The sequence below is a fragment of the Paramormyrops kingsleyae genome, chromosome 21 (assembly GCF_048594095.1).
Source record: "Paramormyrops kingsleyae isolate MSU_618 chromosome 21, PKINGS_0.4, whole genome shotgun sequence".
Lineage (NCBI taxonomy): Eukaryota > Metazoa > Chordata > Actinopteri > Osteoglossiformes > Mormyridae > Paramormyrops > Paramormyrops kingsleyae.
Genome location: NC_132817.1, coordinates 19789621 through 19814674, shown reverse-complemented (window position 1 = coordinate 19814674; position 25054 = coordinate 19789621). Strand labels below are relative to the sequence as shown.

The 25054-nt window shown below is 40.3% G+C and overlaps 1 protein-coding gene and 1 long non-coding RNA gene across 2 annotated transcripts; both read right to left on the bottom strand.

Moving 5' to 3' along the window:
* Positions 1-4487: 4487 nt before the first annotated feature.
* Positions 4488-20338, bottom strand: LOC111841005 (leptin receptor-like). The gene is made up of 19 exons (XM_072704432.1): positions 20324-20338; positions 18235-18276; positions 17504-17646; positions 17099-17216; positions 16221-16408; positions 15347-15492; positions 14672-14816; positions 14000-14281; positions 10200-10293; positions 9900-10102; positions 9394-9539; positions 8626-8776; positions 8277-8359; positions 7956-8172; positions 7021-7203; positions 6476-6559; positions 6293-6389; positions 5714-5789; positions 4488-5608 (listed from the first exon to the last, which is right to left on the bottom strand). Exons 5-19 carry the CDS (start codon positions 16291-16293, stop codon positions 4841-4843), a joined length of 2748 nt encoding a protein of 915 aa, XP_072560533.1. The 5' UTR covers positions 16294-16408; positions 17099-17216; positions 17504-17646; positions 18235-18276; positions 20324-20338; the 3' UTR covers positions 4488-4840.
* Positions 20339-20933: 595 nt separating this feature from the next.
* Positions 20934-22035, bottom strand: LOC140581513 (uncharacterized). The gene is made up of 3 exons (XR_011984605.1): positions 21956-22035; positions 21360-21444; positions 20934-21021 (listed from the first exon to the last, which is right to left on the bottom strand). It is a non-coding gene; the product is annotated as an uncharacterized lncRNA (long non-coding RNA).
* Between the last annotated feature and the right edge of the window lie 3019 nt (positions 22036-25054).

Here is a 25054-nt window from a genome sequence, read left to right as displayed (position 1 = left end):
GTGGAGGAAAGTCATTGTATTTCTATAAATATAACACTTCATACACCAGTAAGACTTTACCTATAATATACTGTGTTACATTATATTTTCAGAAATCTCAGCTCAGAAAGATGATTGAGTAACAGCAGTGATTCCTGGTCTTAAATGACCCCATAAAAAGCCAAGCGAAAAGCTTTAGATCTCCTCAGATTTGCATGTAGGTCTGTTAAATCTTGAGGGGGAAATAGAAGGACTGTGAGATCAATGTCGAGGAAGTCAACCCCAAACAATCCCACGCTTGAGTTTTAAACGTCATCACGCATTACTGCATAATCAATATACACCATATAATCGACAGCCACGATTCATGCCACTTGGGGATTCTTGAGCTGCGGCTTTATGCTTTTGCCATGGGAACTGTATCGAAAAGCCAAATCAAACCAGCAAGGAGCTAATAGTGGTTAATTCATGGCTCTACACATCAGGCCTGAAGCGAGGAGCTTCATTCAGGGCCACCTGGACGTCCTTCTGAAAAGCCATGCGACTTATTGCTTTTACAAGAGCAGGAACCATGCTGAGAAAAGTACCTGCTCACCAGGCACACAGTGACCGGCGAGGACTGCAGCTCTCGCCGTCAGCATCTTCTGCTCTCAACATACAGCCCATGGCAAGTCCACAGCTTCTGCTTAATCTACAACCAGGTCTCATGCATGTTATTCATGCATATCGCCATCTTGCCATTTTCGATAAAAGATTATAATGTTCCATTGGCATCAGTAATCAATAGGTTACTGTAGCTCTAATGTTGGGGAAGTTAAGGTGGTAAGTACCTTGAGATCAATAGTAGTCATATATAATATGATTTTGAAGAACAAACCTGCATCATTCCCCCTATTCAAAATCTAGCCAACTATAATTCATATAATTCTAGATGACGGGGTAGACGTGCGCCATTGGTCATTTCCCATCGATTCTGTGAAGACTGTACTCACCTAGAGTGAATGAGGCTCAGCATCTGTGACTCAGTAGTAGATTATAGCAAAGCCTTCAAAGAGCTTTGAGTTAAGTCTTCAACATGTTGCTATACGCTACATCATTAACAGCTGTGTAAAAGGCCATCAGCACATTTAGCTTTTAGCAATAGCAACTGCTTATTACATTTCTCAGATCATTGTTTTAGGTAGGAGAGACTGGTCACCGCAATAAAATTTGTCTGCAATAAAAATGTAATAAAACAAGCATGTTCAAAACCTCAAAAGAAAGGCTTGTTTGTGCATTATCTTTGTCCCTTTTTGGTCTAAACGAGGATTTTTAAAAAAAATCTCCATTTTAACTGATTATCTGAGAGATTTTGGCCAAGCAAAACAATCTTTGTCCCTATTGAATGGCAATTACAGAATCTGGGAAAACGGATTAAACTCTGCACCCAGTAAGAATTGTGACACGTATAGACATCAGGAAAGCGTCACTAGTCATTCTGAATTCAGGTTATCAAACACTGCATCTGAGACACAGTCATACATTTCTGAGATGTGTTGGCATCAAGCCAACAGGGAAAAACGCAGCTGCTCCAGTTCCCACGCACTGCTGTAAGCCTTAAAGGCACATGCCACGCATTAAGGGCACTGCGCGGTCTCATCCAGAAGGGGTAGCTCTTGCGCCATTTTGGGAGACTTTCCAACAGGAATTTGATAATATTATTCTAACAGGAATTTAATAAGTTTTAACCATGGTATATTAAATACATACCACAGTAATTATTACTCAGTATTGGAGCTAATTTAAAACAGCAATATTTGTGGAGACTTTTTTAGCAAACATCCGAATAAGTTGGTTTGCCGTGGGAATACACTGTTCTAACCACACCCTGCCCCTTACTTGATAAAGAAAGACAGAAAGCTTCAGTCTTTCATTAGCACTCTTTAATTGGCCACACTTGAATTTAATGAGCCCATTCCTGAGGTACAGCCGCATTGGGGAGCAAGCAGGTATGCCTTAATGTTTCAGTTAACCTGGATTTTCAGTTTTAAGTATATAAGCAGGGAAACTATGGCATGACATAAAGTATTCAGGCAATTCCTTTCACAAATAAAATCATAATCATTTGTAAAATTAAGTTCTCGTTGTCCACAAGATGAGGAGTGGGATGATGAAGCAATTATATACACCAGCCTAAAACCAACATTTAATTAGGATTGTTTTTTAAAATGATTACATTTTGTATTTAGAAAACGCAAGATATGCTTATAATTAATTTTAACATCAGAAAAACGTAAGTAGTGAGTTGATGCTACAAATGAGAAATAATCCATCTGAACGCTTAATTGATTGACCTCTTAAATACCCACTGCGCATAGTGACGTCGGAATGACATCTTTAATATGTCGTTTTTGGACGTCCAATTTTGGTCCACTGAAGGGGTTGTTTTGTAACGCCAGGCGACGTCTTTTTTTGACGTCTAATGAACGTCTAGTATTGACGGCCGTGGGATCTCCATGTATGGGCTATTTATAGTCCAAATGTGGTCGTTGTGGACGTCTTATAATACCAAAAGCCGACTAATTTTAGACATTGTGTATGTCGTGTCTCGACTAAATTCATATATAAATGAACAATTTCACCATGCTTTCAATTAAAACTTAAATTTAAATAATGTATTGCTGCGACGGGCAGATGAAGGTATCGCGAGCAGAGAAACACGGAGACTACTCTGCCGGGGAACATCCACTCAACAAATAATCCGTACAAGAATTACATCAGGCACCCAAAGAGCACCAAACATAATTATATGTAAGAAACACAAAGTTGTCAGACAACGAACTGTAAGACGCATCCACGGTGGGACATTTATGTAAGCTAATTACACACGAGGATCAGACCGGGTACACACAAGACACATGTAAACACATGTGCAACAATAAGGAATTACCTATTAATTAACAATAACAGCAACAACACAACAATGGCTATTTACAACTGCACGCGGGGCATGCTGGGACATGAGCCCCGCCGGTGCTACAGTGTATACAACAGAACAGTACAGAGCTAAAGTATCATGAAAAGTAAAAAACATAATTTAGCATTAACCTGGTTTAGCAAGCTGGATGTTAATTTGTTCGACTGGGCATCAAGCTGCTGCCAGATTTTGAAATCCCGCGTTCTGCACGTGCACAAAAGTGTCCGCGAGGGACGTGGATAAAACTGTTACAGCTGCTCTGCACTACTCAGTTTTCACATGGTTTTCAGAACGAACATAAAAAACAATGCACGATATAATTTATTGTCATATCAGCGCAAATGCACATAAAATACGTACGCATTGGCATAATAAATCATGTTTGTTTCGAAATAATCATCTGTATTCACATTTATTATGTTGATAACAACAATGTTGATATTTGTACATAAAACTATATTTCCTGCACCTGTCATAGTCGTCCAAATAACGTCAAAAAAATTACGTTCAAATGTTGAATGTCATATTGACGTGCAAGTTGGGTCATGGATGGACGTTCAAATTGTGGACCTAGTTTGGACGTTGTATAGATGTCCAGAATTGGTCATGGACTGACGGACCTAATATAGACATGATCTGCACGCCTATCCGACGTCCAATGTTTAGTGGGTAGCTTCTCCAGTCTGTTCTCTTATTGGCCCTCTACAAATATGAATAATGAATACCATTTTATACAAAAACAAACTTTTTGGTTTCAACATTTAGTGATATGTGTGAGCATGACTGTGGATGAAGCAGCAGTTTCTGGAACGGAAATGCATACCTTGCACGAGTCAAAGCTTGCATTTTTTTTCTCCTTTCCAAAGAGGTTTCACACCAAAGTTTCACTTCCGAACGGCGAACGTGGAAAACACATTTCGCAACAAGAACGGTCAAACTAGACGAGCGATTCGGACTATTCATAACTTATGTGGCAAGTCGTTTATGATGTTTTGAAACAACATGTCAGATGTGTCCTTGAGCTGTCCAAGACATGAAAGGTTAACAAACAGATAACGCCAATCTAAATTGTATGTATATTAATTTTCTTATTAGACTTTTCTGTATGCTATAGTAATTAGTTCATGAATGAAACTTAATGAAGTAGGTGATTGAGGATTCATTGTTTGTTAATTCTGTACCGTATCTTAGCAAAAAAAAAAAAAAAGAGTTGTTTGGCATTTACCAAGTTTAATCAAAGATTTACCATTGTCTTTGTGTGACTTGTTTGACATGAATGCATTTTGCTTTACCTGATCCAGAACATGTCATTGTATTGTCTTGCCTGTCTATTAGCAGTTCAGCCTTTTGTTTGTTTGGAATGAGGATTTTTGCACGGTCACACGTCACATTTTCTACACAAAGAAGGCCCCACACTGTCAGGTGAAGCGAGAACCTCACTTCAAGAAGTCGTCTTTTGACTCCCAAGAAGTTTTTGGGTGAATTTGGCTTTTTTTTTTTACACAGAAAACATCTCTCCATGTTCCAAAAAACTCTGTCACAAATCTTTAAGTCGATTTATAGCATGTATTTTTTCTGTTAGCCATAGACAGGGTGGAACGACAGAAAAGCACACTTCTTTTGGGAGAAGGCAAAGATAGTTCTCGAAACATACTGGAAATGGAGAACTCAATTTGCGGCACATTGCAGAATTATAACAATTATAACCAATTTCATATAAAAATAAATATATAACACTAAAGCCACACTTCATGAGTCACAGAATAGTACAGCAGTTGGTAAACAATATCAGCCACGGGTTAACAACTATCATATTTTGACTTTGCATTGCAGCCCTAAGGGTCACACCGCGCACACAAAGGGTGAACATACGGAGTGTTCAGTTCTGCCTCTGTGTTTTTCCTCTCAAACTTCAGAAACCCATTCTGGTGTTTTCCCTCTGGGACTCCAAAAGGATAAAGTCTGGATTTGTGGCACATACAGAGGGATGATTTGAGCTGGTGTGTCGGCCAAATTGCATGTGGACTCCTGATGACACAGTAGGGGGTTCAGGTCAGGACTCTCCTTGGCACACACACGGGCAGCTTGCCTCTGCAAATTCTCCCCTTGTTCTCGGTCACCAGAACTCATGCCCATGCCAAAACACTCCCCGCCCACAGCCAGGTCACTGACAGCCTCATCGTCACAGTCCATGGTGTCTGAAAACTCATCCTGTGAGTTGAAAGAACAAGAGCGGAAGCGGGCCGCTTTCAAAAAACAGGGGAGGCGCCCATCCAAAAGACCCCAGAAGGAGGACTCGGGGATATTGGAGTCGCCTGAAGACTTGTCCTCATCTGAGGAACTACTGAAGCTCTTGGGAAGTCTACAGCAGAGACCAGCCTTGTCCTGGAACAGTATTGAGGAATAGACGGTTGTCGATGGAGTCAGACTCATGGCAGAAGAAGACGTTATGGACATTTTTGGAGCCGGTAGCTCTTGGTAGCCCTCCATAGCAGGAGAAACACAGGCCTCCCTTTCCTCAGTGTTGTCAAAGGTCCACTCCATCTCTTTGACCTCTATTGGTAGCTTTGTCTTATCCACAATCAGAGCCTCTGAGATGGTCTCCAGTCCCAAGAGAAGGGGGCAAGACATGGGCATCTCGTGCTGCTTAAAGAGATTCTCCACAGTCTTTTCCTGAAAACACAAAAGGCTTGCTTTAGGAATCGCATTACAAACCACAAAGTCCAGAGATCATTCGATCTCTGATGATAGAATTCCGAAATTCAAAAATACACTCACCTTGGTAAAATCCACACCCTTGGCCCAAGAGCAGTTGTTGGGATCTGGGACATCTCGCCAAACCAGCTTCATCTTCCTGTGCCAGATGTGACAAACATGACCACACACTCAGACAACACCGTCCTTCCCGAGTGTCGTGATGAACACCGCCACATTGTGAATTTCTGAATCTGGGGCAGTATCTGTGTGACTGTTCGGTATATGGGGGCATCGAATTTCATTTTTGGTAGATATCACGCTGTCCGTAATATGGATCAAATACAAATGCCATGCAAGGGCAGGCTTTAAGAAAACCAGCCTGATTTATAATATTTAAAAAATCATGTTTGGCATTAAAAACATGGCTCCTCTGCATTTCTTAATGGCATTAAGACACAATTAATACAATGCCCAGAACTTAATATTAATACCCTTTGATTCAGAGTGCACAATCTCAGAGTGGTAGAAGGACTCAAATCAAGGAGATGTGAGTCACAGTGTGACATCATGCTGCCCATTATAGTTTTTTTCTAGAAAACAATTTACTAGTCACTTTATATAACAAATTCAACATAAAATAAAAGAGAAAGGATTTCATACTGGTGCTGGGAAATTGCCAGAGCCAGGACCAACAGGAAGGCAATAACTAGCAGAAGCATATAAGGAGAGTGCGGTCCCGTGGAGCGCCCCCTGTCTTCTGGAGGAAAACAAACAAAATAAAACAGTAAGTCGACATCTCTCCACTCAAATTGGTAAACAAATACCCAGGAAAGTAAGACTTACCTTCGACAAAAATTGGCTCCCCTTCGCCGTCAGGAAATATTGGATACAAAGTAAAACCATAGTCCTCAGAACTTAAAAAATGATCTGGGAAAAAAAAAACACACACACACACTTAAATAAACATACCTTGACAGCTTTATTATACATTAACAACAAACATTACAAGATTATATGATATTAGATTATATAATCAAATCATATCATGTTTGTTATCAATTTAAGCTCTTAAGGTGTGACAGGATATTATGGTATACTTACATGCTGCTTATGAATGTTCTATGAATGCATTATGAAGGCATTATAAAGGTGCAGTTAATGTAATGCGGTACCAAAAAAGCAATGACAAAATTGCATAGGCTACAAGTACTAACTATGAAGTTAATTTGGTACCAAGGAAAAAATCTAATTCACTGCCTTGGACTTGTCATATGCATAAACTGGAATAAGCATATTTCACACAGCATGTTTTAGTGACACTATTCATGACGGACACAATTAAATGTGGTACTGAGCATCATGCGGTGGCCTGTAGTTGCACTTCCTACCTCTTAGGATGAAGGTGCGGATGTGGGCAGGGACTCGAACCCACTTCACCCCACCCACAGTGCTCTGTGCCCTCCATTCAATGACAAATGACAGTGGATTCGAGGGGACTGGGAGCAGGGTCCAGGCCAGGGTGACACAACTGCTGTTTATCCTCATTACGCTGAACTGAGACAGTGATTTCGCTGAGGATGGGGGGAAATGGAGACGCATGTCAACTAGCGATCACTTTGCAAGAAAGTGTACCTCGTATATTAATGGATTTAAAGTAACATTCATCCAGTCTATTAGTATTTAACGACATAGAAAGCTAAGAGGATAACAACCAACCACATGTAAGGATAATACAGTGTGAATCTAAGTTCTTTTACCTGCACTTTCAACTAATAATACTGTTCCATACTGTTTCCATATTACACGCTCCTGAATGCATTGAGAAATTAACTGAGCACGTTCCAAAATGCCCCATTATAGACATTTGGCATGATGTCAGCTATAGTCCCCCTAATAAAAAATTTCACAATTGAGAGAGTTTATTATTCAGTCTTTTTCTTCGGCCGGCATTTTAGTATCCAGTACAGCAAAGGCTCTGACATTCTCTGAACTGCAACTTTCTATCAGGGTCTGAGACAATTTTCGACACTCTGCTCTGACAGACCGTTGCAGTGTAGTAACCAAGTCAAAGTCAAGCTTCACGCACACTCATCACTAAATGGTTTGTGCAGTATTTTCATAATGTCGGAAATATGTCTTTGCTATAAGAGTCACTTGAAATCATACTATGCATTCATAACTTTTTGACTGCAGCACTAATGAACTGATGGTTCTGGTTTTACAGGAGGATATTTGCAGCACTCCATAGTTGTGACAAACTGAGCGAAAGGGTTTAAATCCTTTCATGTTCCTCGGATCTTACGTGTGGTGATAGCTTGCTTACATTTTTTAGTGGGTGGTGCTAGAATCATTCTCGTGTTCCTGAGGGACAACCCCACATCATTCCTGGCCATGACGGTAACAGTGTGGATGGTCTCGTTCCACAGAAATGAGTAAAACACAACCAGTCCCAGCCTGTTAGACCACACCTGGCCAGAGAGGTTGTGGAACTCCACCAGGAAGCCCTCAACACAGCACAAAGGCTTCTCTTTCTCCAGAGGCTGAGGGACAGAAAAAAAGCAGCTCTAACACAGAAAATGACGCTGTCGTCTAAGCACAATGAGGCCACAGCGTATTTCCTGATGACACCTTTCCATCACCTTACCATGAAATGAAGAGTGACGTTCGTCTGGTTCTTCCCTGGATCTTCTTGAAGCAGCCTCCAAAAATCAGGTCCCTTGCTTGGAGCTAAAAATACAGACAAAAATGACATGGTCATTCAGAACTCCATTACAGTGAACGCCAGTGAAACCCAGTGAACCCCAGTTCACTGCATATTCTTTTCCATAACTTACTTTCCTGATGGTCTCTTCTGGAATGACTTTCACTTTGGATCAACCATCTAAGCATTTACCTTTAACATTTTCACTTGTCAGGTTTGGGATATCCACAACATTGCATGGTACACAAGCAAAAAACAGAGGGTAGCTGAAATCACACAGTCGGTCTTGCACCTCTAGAATTACGGACGTGGCTGAAGCTCTGACGACTCCAGTCACTCCAGAGACCATCCTGATCGTGACGACTGCAACGCACTTGGACGGTGTGAATCTGACATGGGTCCGACACTGGAACCACAACTGACTGATTGTAAGAGGTAAGAACCTGTGAAAAAGAGACATTCATTCATATTCAGTCTAACAATTGCAGTAATTGATTACTTCTACACTTATTTGACTTGCAATGTAAAGAAAAACCTTTCAGATAATCAGATCTTGCTGCTGAAACTAACGGCAGGTTCCTTCCCACTACTCTCAACTTACACTCGGTTTATATTCTGACGTTAATTATTGCCTAGCGGTGGTCTGTGTTCTAGGTCTTTCCCCATCAAAGCATCTTTGGGTTCTTGGATAGTGCCATACAAATTAAAGGTATTAAATTTACATTTCTAAAATTTATTTAACTGACATGATTATCCAAAGTGGCATATATTTTTGAGAGAAAGCAAGTTCAGACAATCGCTGGAACGATCAAGAGGTAAGGGCTCAATGGTAACTCTACCAACAGCAGGAGTTAAACTGGTGACCTTCTGATTATAGATACAACAGCTTAACCCCCAGAGCCACACATCATCTCCGATTCAATAAGTTTGGTGGTACCTTCAGCTACCGTCACTGAGCAATAGCTAAAAATACTAAAATAGCTATTGTTGGCACCACAATATGCTACGTGTGCATGAAGGGCAACTACGGAAACACAGCTTGCAAGACACTTTTACACACCTCCCAGTCGGCATCAGGTGAGTCCATTCTGTAACGCATCTCGTACTTGAATTTGAACGGAAGCAATTCATGCCTTTTCCATTCAGTATTCAGATAGCCCTCTGGATCAGTGATGGCCACCAGGTCGTATGGAGGATTTGGCTTAACTGCAGAAAGTGAGAAGGTACAGGACACTAACCTCCACTACATTGTCATCAGAGGTTGCAATTCAAGTCGCTTAATAACGGTACAGTTGCTATAATGATGTATTATATATGTTATATAATATAAAAGCTTACTGTGAGAATCAATGACAAAAAACTGTGATACACTAAGAAATTAAGGGCAAAAGGTTCAAATGTTGATGGTGGTTATTTCAAAATACATGATGCAAAGCTATTAAGTATACGAGAAACGATACTGTCATGCTGCACTTTTATGGGACTCAACAAAACTCAATAAAAAGTGTCAAACAAGCCCAGGGGTCGAAATGCAGGCTTATGAGAAGTCAGAGTGGATCGACTCACCCCAGTCAAAAGGCAAGACTTGGACAGGAGCTGATCTGAGCGGGTCCAACTCCGTCCCAAATTCCACCCACATCTGGTAGCAAGCCATTATAAAAAGGGGCTGGAAGGTGCAACTGCCGATACCAAGTCCCCCCTGGGGGCAGCCCAGGACCGAAGAGAAGTTCCCTGCACCCTCAGTTATGCTGCACGCCATAAACCTTACTCTGGGACAAAACAGCACAAAATCCAAGTTCCGATGGCTATGGCAGGCCAAAGAACATGTTTGCAGAAGAACCCAAAGAGACAACAGAGAGATCTTACTGGTATTGGAACCTCACACTCTGTATAGTGTTCCAGCTGCAGGTCATGGCTGTGAGGTCCCCATTGGTCTCGCAGGAAATTAATACGTCACTTTCTGAAATGCAGCCAACCAGGTATAAATAATAGTGTAGCATTAGCGTGTCTACAGAACAGACTCATTTTACTCACACTGTAACTTAGCATTAGCATGGTCATAGTCCATTTACAGTTACTGTAAAGGATAAGGTAGCATTAGACTGTAACTTAGCATTAGCGTGGTTATAGTCCATTTACAGTTACTGTAAAGGATAAGGTAGCATTAGACTGTAACTTAGCATTAGCATGGTTATAGTCCATTTACAGTTACTGTAAAGGATAAGGTAGCATTAGACTGTAACTTAGCATTAGCATGGTTATAGTCCATTTACAGTTACTGTAAAGGATAAGGTAGCATTAGACTGTAACTTAGCATTAGCGTGGTTATAGTCCATTTACAGTTACTGTAAAGGATAAGGTAGCATTAGACTGTAACTTAGCATTAGCGTGGTCATAGTCCATTTACAGTTACTGTAAAGGATAAGGTAGCATTAGACTGTAACTTAGCATTAGCGTGGTCATAGTCCATTTACAGTTACTGTAAAGGATAAGGTAGCATTAGACTGTAACTTAGCATTAGCGTGGTCATAGTCCATTTACAGTTACTGTAAAGGATAAGGTAGCATTAGACTGTAACTTAGCATTAGCGTGGTCATAGTCCATTTACAGTTACTGTAAAGGATAAGGTAGCATTAGACTGTAACTTAGCATTAGCGTGGTCATAGTCCATTTACAGTTACTGTAAAGGATAAGGTAGCATTAGACTGTAACTTAGCATTAGCGTGGTCATAGTCCATTTACAGTTACTGTAAAGGATAAGGTAGCATTAGACTGTAACTTAGCATTAGCGTGGTCATAGTCCATTTACAGTTACTGTAAAGGATAAGGTAGCATTAGACTGTAACTTAGCATTAGCGTGGTCATAGTCCATTTACAGTTACTGTAAAGGATAAGGTAGCATTAGACTGTAACTTAGCATTAGCGTGGTCATAGTCCATTTACAGTTACTGTAAAGGATAAGGTAGCATTAGACTGTAACTTAGCATTAGCGTGGTCATAGTCCATTTACAGTTACTGTAAAGGATAAGGTAGCATTAGACTGTAACTTAGCATTAGCGTGGTCATAGTCCATTTACAGTTACTGTAAAGGATAAGGTAGCATTAGACTGTAACTTAGCATTAGCATAGTTATAGTCCATTTACAGTTACTGTAAAGGATAAGGTAGCATTAGACTGTAACTTAGCATTAGCGTGGTCATAGTCCATTTACAGTTACTGTAAAGGATAAGGTAGCATTAGACTGTAACTTAGCATTAGCGTGGTCATAGTCCATTTACAGTTACTGTAAAGGATAAGGTAGCATTAGACTGTAACTTAGCATTAGCGTGGTTATAGTCCATTTACAGTTACTGTAAAGGATAAGGTAGCATTAGACTGTAACTTAGCATTAGCGTGGTTATAGTCCATTTACAGTTACTGTAAAGGATAAGGTAGCATTAGACTGTAACTTAGCATTAGCGTGGTTATAGTCCATTTACAGTTACTGTAAAGGATAAGGTAGCATTAGACTGTAACTTAGCATTAGCGTGGTCATAGTCCATTTACAGTTACTGTAAAGGATAAGGTAGCATTAGACTGTAACTTAGCATTAGCGTAGTTATAGTCCATTTACAGTTACTGTAAAGGATAAGGTAGCATTAGACTGTAACTTAGCATTAGCGTGGTTATAGTCCATTTACAGTTACTGTAAAGGATAAGGTAGCATTAGACTGTAACTTAGCATTAGCGTGGTTATAGTCCATTTACAGTTACTGTAAAGGATAAGGTAGCATTAGACTGTAACTTAGCATTAGCGTGGTTATAGTCCATTTACAGTTACTGTAAAGGATAAGGTAGCATTAGACTGTAACTTAGCATTAGCGTGGTCATAGTCCATTTACAGTTACTGTAAAGGATAAGGTAGCATTAGACTGTAACTTAGCATTAGCGTAGTTATAGTCCATTTACAGTTACTGTAAAGGATAAGGTAGCATTAGACTGTAACTTAGCATTAGCGTGGTTATAGTCCATTTACAGTTACTGTAAAGGATAAGGTAGCATTAGACTGTAACTTAGCATTAGCGTGGTTATAGTCCATTTACAGTTACTGTAAAGGATAAGGTAGCATTAGACTGTAACTTAGCATTAGCGTGGTTATAGTCCATTTACAGTTACTGTAAAGGATAAGGTAGCATTAGACTGTAACTTAGCATTAGCGTGGTCATAGTCCATTTACAGTTACTGTAAAGGATAAGGTAGCATTAGACTGTAACTTAGCATTAGCGTGGTCATAGTCCATTTACAGTTACTGTAAAGGATAAGGTAGCATTAGACTGTAACTTAGCATTAGCATAGTTATAGTCCATTTACAGTTACTGTAAAGGATAAGGTAGCATTAGACTGTAACTTAGCATTAGCGTGGTTATAGTCCATTTACAGTTACTGTAAAGGATAAGGTAGCATTAGACTGTAACTTAGCATTAGCGTAGTTATAGTCCATTTACAGTTACTGTAAAGGATAAGGTAGCATTAGACTGTAACTTAGCATTAGCGTAGTTATAGTCCATTTACAGTTACTGTAAAGGATAAGGTAGCATTAGACTGTAACTTAGCATTAGCGTGGTCATAGTCCATTTACAGTTACTGTAAAGGATAAGGTAGCATTAGACTGTAACTTAGCATTAGCATAGTTATAGTCCATTTACAGTTACTGTAAAGGATAAGGTAGCATTAGACTGTAACTTAGCATTAGCGTGGTTATAGTCCATTTACAGTTACTGTAAAGGATAAGGTAGCATTAGACTGTAACTTAGCATTAGCGTAGTTATAGTCCATTTACAGTTACTGTAAAGGATAAGGTAGCATTAGACTGTAACTTAGCATTAGCGTAGTTATAGTCCATTTACAGTTACTGTAAAGGATAAGGTAGCATTAGACTGTAACTTAGCATTAGCGTAGTTATAGTCCATTTACAGTTACTGTAAAGGATAAGGTAGCATTAGACTGTAACTTAGCATTAGCGTAGTTATAGTCCATTTACAGTTACTGTAAAGGATAAGGTAGCATTAGACTGTAACTTAGCATTAGCGTGGTTATAGTCCATTTACAGTTACTGTAAAGGATAAGGTAGCATTAGACTGTAACTTAGCATTAGCGTGGTTATAGTCCATTTACAGTTACTGTAAAGGATAAGGTAGCATTAGACTGTAACTTAGCATTAGCGTGGTTATAGTCCATTTACAGTTACTGTAAAGGATAAGGTAGCATTAGACTGTAACTTAGCATTAGCGTGGTCATAGTCCATTTACAGTTACTGTAAAGGATAAGGTAGCATTAGACTGTAACTTAGCATTAGCATAGTTATAGTCCATTTACAGTTACTGTAAAGGATAAGGTAGCATTAGACTGTAACTTAGCATTAGCGTGGTTATAGTCCATTTACAGTTACTGTAAAGGATAAGGTAGCATTAGACTGTAACTTAGCATTAGCGTAGTTATAGTCCATTTACAGTTACTGTAAAGGATAAGGTAGCATTAGACTGTAACTTAGCATTAGCGTAGTTATAGTCCATTTACAGTTACTGTAAAGGATAAGGTAGCATTAGACTGTAACTTAGCATTAGCATGGTTATAGTCTATTTACATTAGCACTGTCCTACCAAACCACTCGCCTAGAGTCAGCTCACCTGTAGTGTACAAGGCCGCAGAACTCAAGCAACAGAATGACCATTCTCCGATCTGCGGACAGCAATGTAGAGTATATGATTCCTGTTTTGGGTCCAAGTTCAGCAGAGTGACTCCACTCACATGGTCATTGATAACAGAGTATTGTCTTTCTGGAACTTTCTCTCGTGTGTTCAGCCACCAGACGACGTTCTTGGCATTGACGCTCCAGTTGTGCAATATGCAGTAAATTGTCACATTTGAACCAGTGCTCACCAACACTTTTTCAGGAAGATAAGTCACCTCTGTAATAAAAATTAATCAGTCACTCGTGTAAATACATATTTATATGTGTATTCATTATATATTTAGATTCAGCATTTATATTTATCCATTCATATCTATCTACTCTGTTTTAGTTCATGTATGGTCTTGTGTGCCTTATTTGCTCAGTGTGTGCCTTTGGTCTGCATTTGAACATATTACAGAATCATACTAAACATTATTACATGTGGAAATGGATTTTCTATCTATATTTAGCTGGACAGTTTTCCCAAGGTTATTAATGACATATATGATAAGATATACAGTATAAGGACAAAAGTATTGGGACAATTGGCCATTACATCACAACAAAAGCATTCAAAAACCTTAAATTGTGGAGCAGTGCATTGCACCAACAGAAGATTCTTCACCTTCAATATCAGTGTATAGGGGTCGACTCCAGGTGCTCTGTAGCCCTGGTATGTGCTGGAACCTGCAGCGAACCTGAATGACATAAGTGACTCCAGGACTCAACTTTCTCAGGGAGACCGGCTGCATGGTCACCCCATCCACATACTGTCGGGGGCGAAACAAAGCTTCAGTTCACCTGGATGCCAATGAGATAACCAATCAGACTGTAGGGAAGGTGGGTTCAAGCAACTAGAGGAGATCTAATTAGTTGGTCCCACTGCATCCAGTTGCTTGGACCCACCTCCTCTACAATCTGATTGGTTATCTCTAACCAATCATGTTTTGTTCTGTCCTCAGAACATTTTTCTTTGAGTAAAACTCCCATGAGCTTTCTTGAACCACAAGGCAAAGAGAACTTCACACACATCACTTATGCTGTATATCCTTGCTATTTCCGGTAAATTCACATTTATTTACAGCTTATTTAGCTTAGTTACTCTGCTGTCAGTTACTGACTGGTTTAACCTCCTTCCTATTGGTTACTGTACTGGTCCTGCTTTGGTCAAGCCATGCATGGAATTTAGAACCATTCTTCCCATAACTACTTGAATTCACAATATTCCGTTGGACAGTCCATGCCCTTACCCATTACGCTCCCTGCGTCACAAACTTATTATGCACAGTCGGGGACATACCTCCCAAGAATCCAGTGTGCCTTTGGGGAAGTAGCGGACATCGTAGACAAGTGGGTGAGCAACAGACTGTGAATCAGTCCAGGTCAGTAACAAATCTCCTTCAATGGTTACTTTGTAGTACAGATCAACTGGGGGCTTCAAATTTACTGCAGAACATGTAGCAGAACACTTATTTTAGTAGGAGCCATCCATCCATCCATCCATCCATCACCACCCGCTTGTCCAGGATCCGGGTCACAGGGGTAGCAACTTCAGGAGAGATACCCAGACCTCCCTCTCTCCAGCCACCTCTACCAGCTCTTCGGGGGGATGCCTTTGTTTACACCAGCAATATAAAATCTGGCTTCACTTATTCATTTTCAAAGTAGAAATTAAGGCACCATTCGCTATCAATATGTTTCAGATTACGTGGAGTTTATTCTAATCAGAAGCAAACACAGCTCTCTGTGTACCTGCATGAATGCAAAACTACATGCTGCAATGTTAATGCTTCAGCAATATCAAAGAGGCAAAATATTTGCTCCCACACTGGTGATTTGAAAGTGGCAAACTGCTAAACTACCATCAACTTGTACAAATTTGCATGCAATGCTTAATTCTTGTTTGACAATTCAATGTGTACTGAAGTAAAAAAAAAATATAACTAAATGAAGACATTTTTTATTGCACAACTGCAATTGCAATTACAAGTCTAATTACAAATTACAAGTTTTGGCTGCCAATATTGTAAGATATGATGGGGAAGCCTGACTTTAGGTCAATGGTGGTTTCATCTCAAAAACAACAAAAAATGAACTGATATTGATTTGCTCTTCAGTTGCCATAAATATTAAATAAACAGCCAGTGGTTGCATTAAGACTTGAGAATCCTTACTGCGATCCCATGGCCGAAAACTCATGATGGGGGAGTGGGCGGTCAGTGGGCCACTGCAAACGGTGACCTCCATGGAGATCAGCTGGTCCACTGTGTCAGCACCCGAGAAGCACCTGACATCATCAGCAGCGACACACCTGCACTCAGTCTCCCCTCTGAATGTCCCATTTGTTGAGTTTGACTCTGGTCTACAAACAAATACGATAAGGAACATTTAAGGAGGAGCTAATGCACTGTCCATGGAAAATATATTTGGTAACACTTTACTTAAAGCAGTCACCATAATGCATTATAGATACCTTCGTAATGCATTATAATGGTCAGTATAAGCCATCATAATGCATCATGAAGGCATCATTACAGATGAGAGCTTCATAGACCATTCATAATGCATAATAAACATGGCTACAATGTGTTAGGTCTTTTTTCTAAATAGTTATAGTTGTGTTTATAATACTTTATGAATGCATTATAATGCATTATGAAGGGATCTATAATGCATTATGTTGACTACTTTAAGTAAAGTATTACCACATAGTTAAACAGGTACGGTTAGGGACTTTTTTGAAACATATAACTACTTGGATTTCACTGTCAGTGTTTAGCTTAGCTGATGTCATTAACCATTAGTCCAAGCCACAATGTTTATACAATGTAACATATGTGTCCTTTGCGCTGTGATTGAAAAGCAGATTTTTAAATAAGATGCTACATCTTCACACACTGGATGTAGCTTCATTGCACAAGTCAGACAGGATCATTCTGTGAACACACATGAATACTGGTACGATCATGTCTTCTGTGTTGACTCGCTCCATTAGGGAATGATCACTCAATACTCTCCCACCGAACACTCACTGCAAGGACCAAATACTCACTGCAAACAGTTTGAGACCACTGCGACAGGGGTGCCCGGCTGCTTGGTAATTGGCTCTATATTACAAATGAACTGTCCTGGGCTGGTGTCAACCCAGCACAGGATGTCAAAGCAGACAACTGGAGAGAAACACAAATCAGCATGTTAGACTCAACACTGTTCTCAGGACCAGTTGAATAAAGTCAACTGGAAGCTACAAAGTGATATCTGAACACAGGACACTGAAGGGCTTATGTAAAAAATATTAGGGAGCTGTGGGGCTTTTCTAGACCATAATGCTCATTGGCTCACTGATAATGAAATTAGAATCTTCTCTCTGCATGTCTTTCATCGCATGACAGCTCCTGTGACGTGGAGAGGAACATCCATATAACCATTATGTTTTTAAGACGTTAGTTTCCATTACTTCCATGCGCTGCAGTCTCGTTGTGAGATAGCTGTATGCCGATCTGGACGCTAACAGGATTCTGGGAAGGGGCGGGTCGCTGAAGTCCTGCAGGACTGTGGGAGCTGGACACACAATGGCGGCCACCATCTCCTTCCGGAGGCCTGTCAGCGAGGTCACAGCACAGGGTGACAGGCAGAGGGAGGGCCTGGGGTCCGGCATGCAGACCTACACTGAGGCTCAGTGACAACGTGCCTGAAGAAAATGTTATCAGTCATCTCTGTCTCCGGGAAATATTGCTTAAACTTAATGCAGAAACACACACCCATGACCACAGAGGTGAAAAAAAACAACGCAAAAAACTGCATGGTGATCTTAATAAGAATATAGAAAGTGCATATCGGTTTATCAGATAATTAGACCAGATGAAAAGTATCACAATTATTCCAGAGTTCTGACTTGACCACGTTGTTATTGCACAAGCAGATAATCATCTCAAACAAACACATACTGTATGTTTACAAGGTAAGATCATGAAATCGAAAATGATGACATTAAACAACAAGCAATGTGGGTGATGCTTATCTGCTTGAACAAAGTCCATATGTTGCATATCTTAAAGTTTAAGACACATATTTATGTACAATTCACCTGCATGTTACACTTGACCATTCACTCATGAGTCTTAAGGACGAGAATTATGGAAACATCATGGAGAGACTATGATTTGTCCATTATTGTAATAATCTTACCCAGAAAGGAGGTGATAAACAACGCAGGAAACATTTCTTTCACTGCAGAGAGAAACGGAAACTTAAATATCATAAGTGCTTTTATCACAGCTCATTTTTTACATCCCCCTGAGAAACGACTAAAATACATGCACTCTGGCTGAAATTTCATTTTGGACCATCACGCAAATCACACGAAGACGGAGGGTTATCTTGAAAGGAAAGTGACATTTCTGTGATTCATTCAGATGTAAAAGAACACAACTATTCGGAAATTAAAATGTACGCAAACTGCAACAGACTTTAGGCAGGTGTTATGGTGCTGAAGAGATTCAAATAGAGGTCCGAGAAGAAAGGCATGTTGAAAAGGTATCAGCTAAATGAAAAGTATGATCAACAAACTGCCAGTCATTCACCACAAGATCTACTCCTCCTATTTCTATAACGTTAATTTTGGCCAGTAAATAGGCCTAGCTATGATACGTCCCTTAATGGCTTATACCTATCACTGTACGTATACCTACAAAAAAAAAAACACCATATAAATGGTTGGTGCTAGGCTCACTTAAATAGATTTTTTTAACTGAATACTACTATAGATATTAGATTAGTAGGATGATGTGGTTAAGCTATCAGCCCTTTGCCGATACGCGGTCAAATCGTCCGCTCTTCAAATACGTGATGTACGCATAGGCATAACTTTATCAGATAACTAGGTGCGATGGGTAAATTCTTAGGAGCTGGTCAAAATAAATGCAAGAATATAAGTTTGCTATATGTACAAACTGTGTAAACACAAATGATAAGTGTATGTCGGGCTAAGGATATAACATAATATATATCCACACACATCTCTCTCTCTCTCTCTCTCTCTCTCTCACTGTACACATAATGGAATATGTAAAAATAAAACCATTTTAAGCTCAGTATGGGTTCACAAAAAGTTTGCTCACAACAATCAGGACCACGAGCAAGGTACGAGATACGCAGGGAACTGTGATGCGTCGGGGAAAGATCCGCGATACAGCGGCGGGTTACTGTACGTATTTATACATTATGGGGAAATTCTGAGAAACAGCCTGTCAAACTTGGCTTGTTTTACTAAATGTGCATAAAACCATAAGACTTGTTAATGCATTATATGGGAAAGTAATAATTTCTTTGTATTTTAGTACATCCTGTACTTCATACATAAGACAATAAATCTTGAACCGATTTCCTATGCACGATCGCTTAGAGCAGGGGTGTCAAACTGCAGTCCTGGGAGGCCGGAGCAGTGTAGCTTAGTTCTTTCCCCGTTCCATCACAAATGATTCATCTCAAGAGATGTGTGGTATTTAGCACAAGGAGGTGAAATGAGTTGAACCAGGTGTGTTAAATGTGTGGAAACCCCAAAATGTGCAGAGTTCCGGCCCTCCGGGACTGCAGTTTGACACCACTGGCTTGGAGCATATTGTTTTCCTATGCGCGATCTGACACCATCATTTTATACCTACGCGTACTCACACGTTTTAAGCGCAGTAGATTTGCACCGCAAATCGGCAGAGCGCGGACAGCTTGACCACAGTAACAGAACCGAACCAACAGCAAGCAAAATACAAAATATACTTAAGTTGTCTTGGGTAAATGTTGATGAAAGAGAAATTGAAAAAATCATAATATATATATATATATATATATATATATGTATATATATATATATATATATATATACATACATACACACACATATACATACACACACATACACCCATGCATGTGAGCTAAGATATAAGCATATGCTATATTGAACCAGTGCTTCAGTGGAGTCAGTGAAAAATTATACTTCGGTCGTCGTTGAAAGTTTAGGGATAAGTATTAGGTTGAAATGCATTTCATTTTCTTATTCATCAATTCATTCATTCATTTTAAGCAGGTATGTCAACTTGAACGTTATGCCTACTTTAAGTTTTTAAAATGGAGTAAAGCAGAAAATAACGTTTTTTTCCCCCGAATTAACTTAATTTTTAAATATTACCTGCTAGACCACAAGAAACATGACGGGATGATGATGATGATGATGATGATGATAATGATGATGATGGCGACGAAGAAGCGAGCCGCTACTTACGTGTGTGGAAGGTGCCTGAAGTTGCCGTTAATATCTGCTGAGAATCTTTGCCTGAGAAGCCGCGTCGCCACACGCACGCTGTCAGGGGGGGAGGTGGCGCGCGCTGAAGGAATCAGCGAGTATCCTCAGTCTCATCTCTGAGTCATCAAGGCATGAGAGATACGCGTCTCCACAGAAATGTTAAGTCTGATGTTAATTTTTTTTTTTTTTTTTTTTAAAAAGGCCCAGGGGAAAATTATTTATACTGTGACGAAATAGTTATTATAGCCTATAGGCTACTCCTACAAATAACCGAGACATTTAAAATTACACGTTCTGGTGGAATGTATGTTTCTAACACTTTGTAAATGAAGAAAGCAGGGTTTTATTTAGATTCTTCCCCCAATATAATATTGTTTTCATGTCTTATTTTCCAGATGGTGGTTGGTATAACAGAAAGTCTTGTCAAATAACTTGCAGTTGAAAAAAAAAACGTGTTCCTGTACAGCGGTACGAAACGCAACAATGTTCAAGGGCGACGGCCACCGAGGGATGCAGAACTTATTACACAAAGGTTTTTTTTCTCTTCCATTGAAGCTGGGGGCACTATTTTCTTTCGGGTAGGGCGTTCCTCTGTTATCATAAGCAAGGCTACAGGTGTAGTCGGATGGGTGGAGTGATATTATGCAAACACCGATGGTGGCAATTCATGGTCTGTGCTGAAAGTGGACATGAGAGAGAAATTAAGATATTGCTTAAGTGCTTGAATTCTTCATAAAGAATTCTGATTGGATAATAACTCTTACATTATCCTTCCCATAACAACCGATCACACACAATGATCGATTTAATGTTAGTAACCTAACAGTACTTTAGAGAGGCTTAAAACCCAATATTATGCAACAAGGACATTGTCAAGGCAAGGCAACCACCTAGTAAAACATGATGAATTAGATCAATATAGGCAACTGATAAGTGTATAACATTTGGTTTGTTTTTGTCGTGTGATTCTCCAGCATTCCTGGGCTTTTATTGCAGACAAAATTGAAAAACTAACCTGTGGAGCTCATCTCAGGATCTGGGATAATGGAAATAACTATGTCCTCAAGAGTTAAGTGGTGACACACATTTCTCGGATGCCCCTGTACAGGTGGAAGGTGAGAATGCCGGGCGTCAGACACTACGAGTGGAAACAACGAACAAGGGAGCAATTCTGGTGATGCGAACAGAGGTACCTGTTCTACCTAGGAGACTCTTTATATATTGACTCCGTATTAGATGCGAGGGAATTTGAGAAAAAGGGAATGAACAATGATTATGATTTTGCCTCTGTGCCAGGGAACATGATGTCTTTTGTAGGAGAAAAGGAAAAAAATCACAAAACGAGAAAGCCAGATGCGAATTTTAATTGACTTCTACCCAATGGCCATTAAGACAATCGGAGAGGGAAATAAAGGTCATTTAATGAATCTTGAGAAGAACCAAATTCACCCAAGGAATATGTTGTCAGTGGTCTTAAAATAAGGATGACATTATCTCTCTGTTATTACTCCTGCTTTACAAGTGACATCATCGTATCCTGCATTGCATTATGACATCATCACCACGTTTATAAACGCGAAGGAATGCATCCTGGTGGAAGAAGTGACCTACCAATGTTGGCTTTCACTGGGCCTGAATGAGTGAGCATGACCTGGCCACTGCGATGCGGGTTAGCGGCCAGTGGATTAGCTGCCACAGTTACCTTTGTCTGGGGGATGCTGTCTGTAGAATAACAGGGAAAGAGACAGACTCATAATGTCAAGTTATGCTTTTGTCTATCTCCTCAATCATCTTCTAATACCTTATCCTGGTCAGGGCTAAGCGGACCCTATCCCAGGCAGCACAGAGGACAAGGCTGTGGTCCATCCTGCACAACTCACCGGTTTATTGTAGGGTACATACACATAGCCATCCTTAGTTAGCAATGTAGAGACACAAGCTAACCTAGCTGCATGTCTTTGGATTGCAGGAGAAAAACTACCAAAGTTGCACCATTCACATCATTGATGTCATGTCTGTGTTCCGCACCTACGTATCACACTAAATCAATCTAAAAAAAAAAAAAATTATTCATTTAGTTAAAATGGTTATTTAAGCAACCAAAAGGAAAATCAGAAGGTCTCACCTGAGTGACGGTTCGGGCTGCAGTACCATGTCATTCCCCAGGCCTGCTACTTGTTCTAGATGGGTGCGTCACTGCCACGGCTAGACCATTCTGGGGGATCATGTTCACCTGATGTTTCAAACATTGCACCCAGAAGGTGGTGCTGTGTATCAGGATGATGTTGCACCAATAAACACAGTGAGTCTGGTGACAGTGTTTTGATGAAAGTGAAGGTCATCTCCCATGACCTGCAGATCTGAAGATTATGGAGCCACTTTGGGGTGTTTTGGAGAAGCGAGTCAGGAAATGTTTTCCTCCACCTGTATCACGTAATGACCTGGCCACTGATCTGCAAGAGGAATCGCTCAACATCCCTCTGGCCGCTGTACAGGACCTGTATCTGTCATTCCCCTAGAGGAATTGATGGTGTATTTGCCGCAAAATATGTCCCCAAAAGTAGGGAAATTTCAGGTTTTATTACACTTTGGGGACAATTTAGTCCTCAAATGTGATCTATGCAAACACACACACACATACATACATATTTACACAGTGAGCAAAAGTCCTCTAAACACTGGAGGAGATTAGACAGGATATGATGGAATCCTCACCATATAGAGGAAAATCCTTACAGCAACTGCTGTGACAAGACCTGCCTATGTGCTATTCAGGATGCCGAATCGGTCTCGGTCTTTCAATCTTGACTGAAGCTGGAGTCCTGGTTCAGGCCCATGGAAGGGTGACATCATGGATGTGACTTACGAACTGTTGCATCATGGATGTGACTTACGAACTGTGACATCATGGATGCAGCCTTCAGCCTGCCACCTTTCCCAGGTTGGGATGCAGAACCGACTCATTAATAGATTTTGGCTTTGACCCTGACCACAGTTTACACCTTGCTTTTAGCAAGCAAACCCACTCCTTCCTTTCTTTCTCTCCCTCTTTTTTTTCTCTTTCTTTCTGTCTCTCCTCCGTTTTCCCTGATTTTGAATTTTTCTGTATGAATGATGCAGGAATGTATTTCAACACTCCCATGTAAAGCACCTTGGGGCGACTGTGTTGTGAAAGGCACCATGTGGTAATACACGGAAGCTTCATCAGTGAGCGGTGAAGTGTGACCCTCAGCCAGTGTGTAAGCAAAGGGCCGTGTGGTGCAGCTCCAACGCGGGGGGAACTTCCAGGATGATCCTCCATGTTTTTAACTATAAAAAGTGCATCAATAAAACATTTTGTTGAAAGCAAAATTTCTTTTCAGTCATTTCACAACGTAACATTGATAAATGATTCCATCATCATCCATTATTGAACAACGTAACATAAAAAAAAACATTCGTTCTTAGCATTAACAGAATAGGCAGCAAATAATTAGCGTTCACCTCTGAAGACCATAAGTGTAACTCCTGCCTATGCATTGTGTTGCTATACTGTACATCCTGTGCAGACCCTGCACCATTGAGCATAAGATGACAGCATGCTCGCTGCATTCAGCGCATAATGGAGTAGAATCACGGCTGTTCCATGCTGAAATGCACCTGTAGTGATGTTCTGTCTATGCCTCCGTTGGCTCTCACATATTGCAACATCCAGAAAGTATGGCAGTGCGATATGTTCAGATGGAAATGACTGATAGACGAGTGGGTTTCAACAGGAAATGTACCCGGTGCTGCCCTTATTGACTCATTTTCAACTTCATTTTTCATAAATTTGAGTGGATGTTGCTTGCAGTAACATTTCGGCAAAACCCTGTCTGGTGGGGACGGCCATGTTTGGAGGCTGGACAGAAAAACACACTCAGCACTGAACCGTGACTCTAGATCAGCGTTTCCCAACCCAGTTCTCACGCAATCCGCAGTCCACATTTTTTCTCCTTCACAGCTCCCAGTACACCCCCGACAGGGATTCGGAGGTTTATCTGCTCAGTGCCCATGGAGATCGCATGTTCTCCTTAAACTAACGGTGCCACTTTACAATAAGGCCACCCTTATAAAGGGATTATGAAAGGTTTATAAGCAGGTTATTAACTAGGTTGCAACACTTTGTAAATGATACCAGTTTTCATATTTTATATCTCTATAACGTCGCGTGTTAAGGTCTCCTGTGTGTGTTTATGAATGTTCTCCTTCATATGGCAGCTTCAGCAACATTCCATGCCAGGCTGCTTTAACACCGATAGGATCTTTTCTGTGATGTGAGGAAATCCCCGGCTTGAAATGCCACCACATTCTCACCCAACCGTCAGAGGGCCACGAGGATGAAGCAGCATGCGAGGTCCCCGCAGACATTACTGAACAAGTTATTGTGGCTTCTTTGTTGATTTATTTGATATGGACTACGCACCTTAACACCTGGAAACTAGTGTTCCTGGCAGGGAAGTAGGGAATGTGTGCAACGCAGCTAACGGGGAACATTCTCAGAACTTTAGTCAACGTTACGTGAAGGTCTTCTCAAAGCTGGCGGAGAACATTCTCACTAACATTAATGGAACGTTATTTCCACATTTTACATTTTAACGAAAGTTCTGTCAATGTCAGCATGGTAACATTATTACCTGGACATCTTTTTAACACAAGTAACATTGAAAAAATATTGTTTTATTTCATGTG

Bases quoted from the DNA above. Each gene is read 5' to 3' on its own strand.
- LOC111841005 (XM_072704432.1), bottom strand. From the start codon at position 16,293: ATGGAGGTCACCGTTTGCAGTGGCCCACTGACCGCCCACTCCCCCATC. The intron at 15,493-16,220 runs GTAAGGATTCTC...CATGTTCTGCAG, and splicing joins TTTTCGGCCATGGGATCGCA to TAAATTTGAAGCCCCCAGTT. The intron at 7,204-7,955 runs GTAAGCAAGCTA...CCCCATCCTCAG, and splicing joins AGCACCACCCACTAAAAAAT to CGAAATCACTGTCTCAGTTC.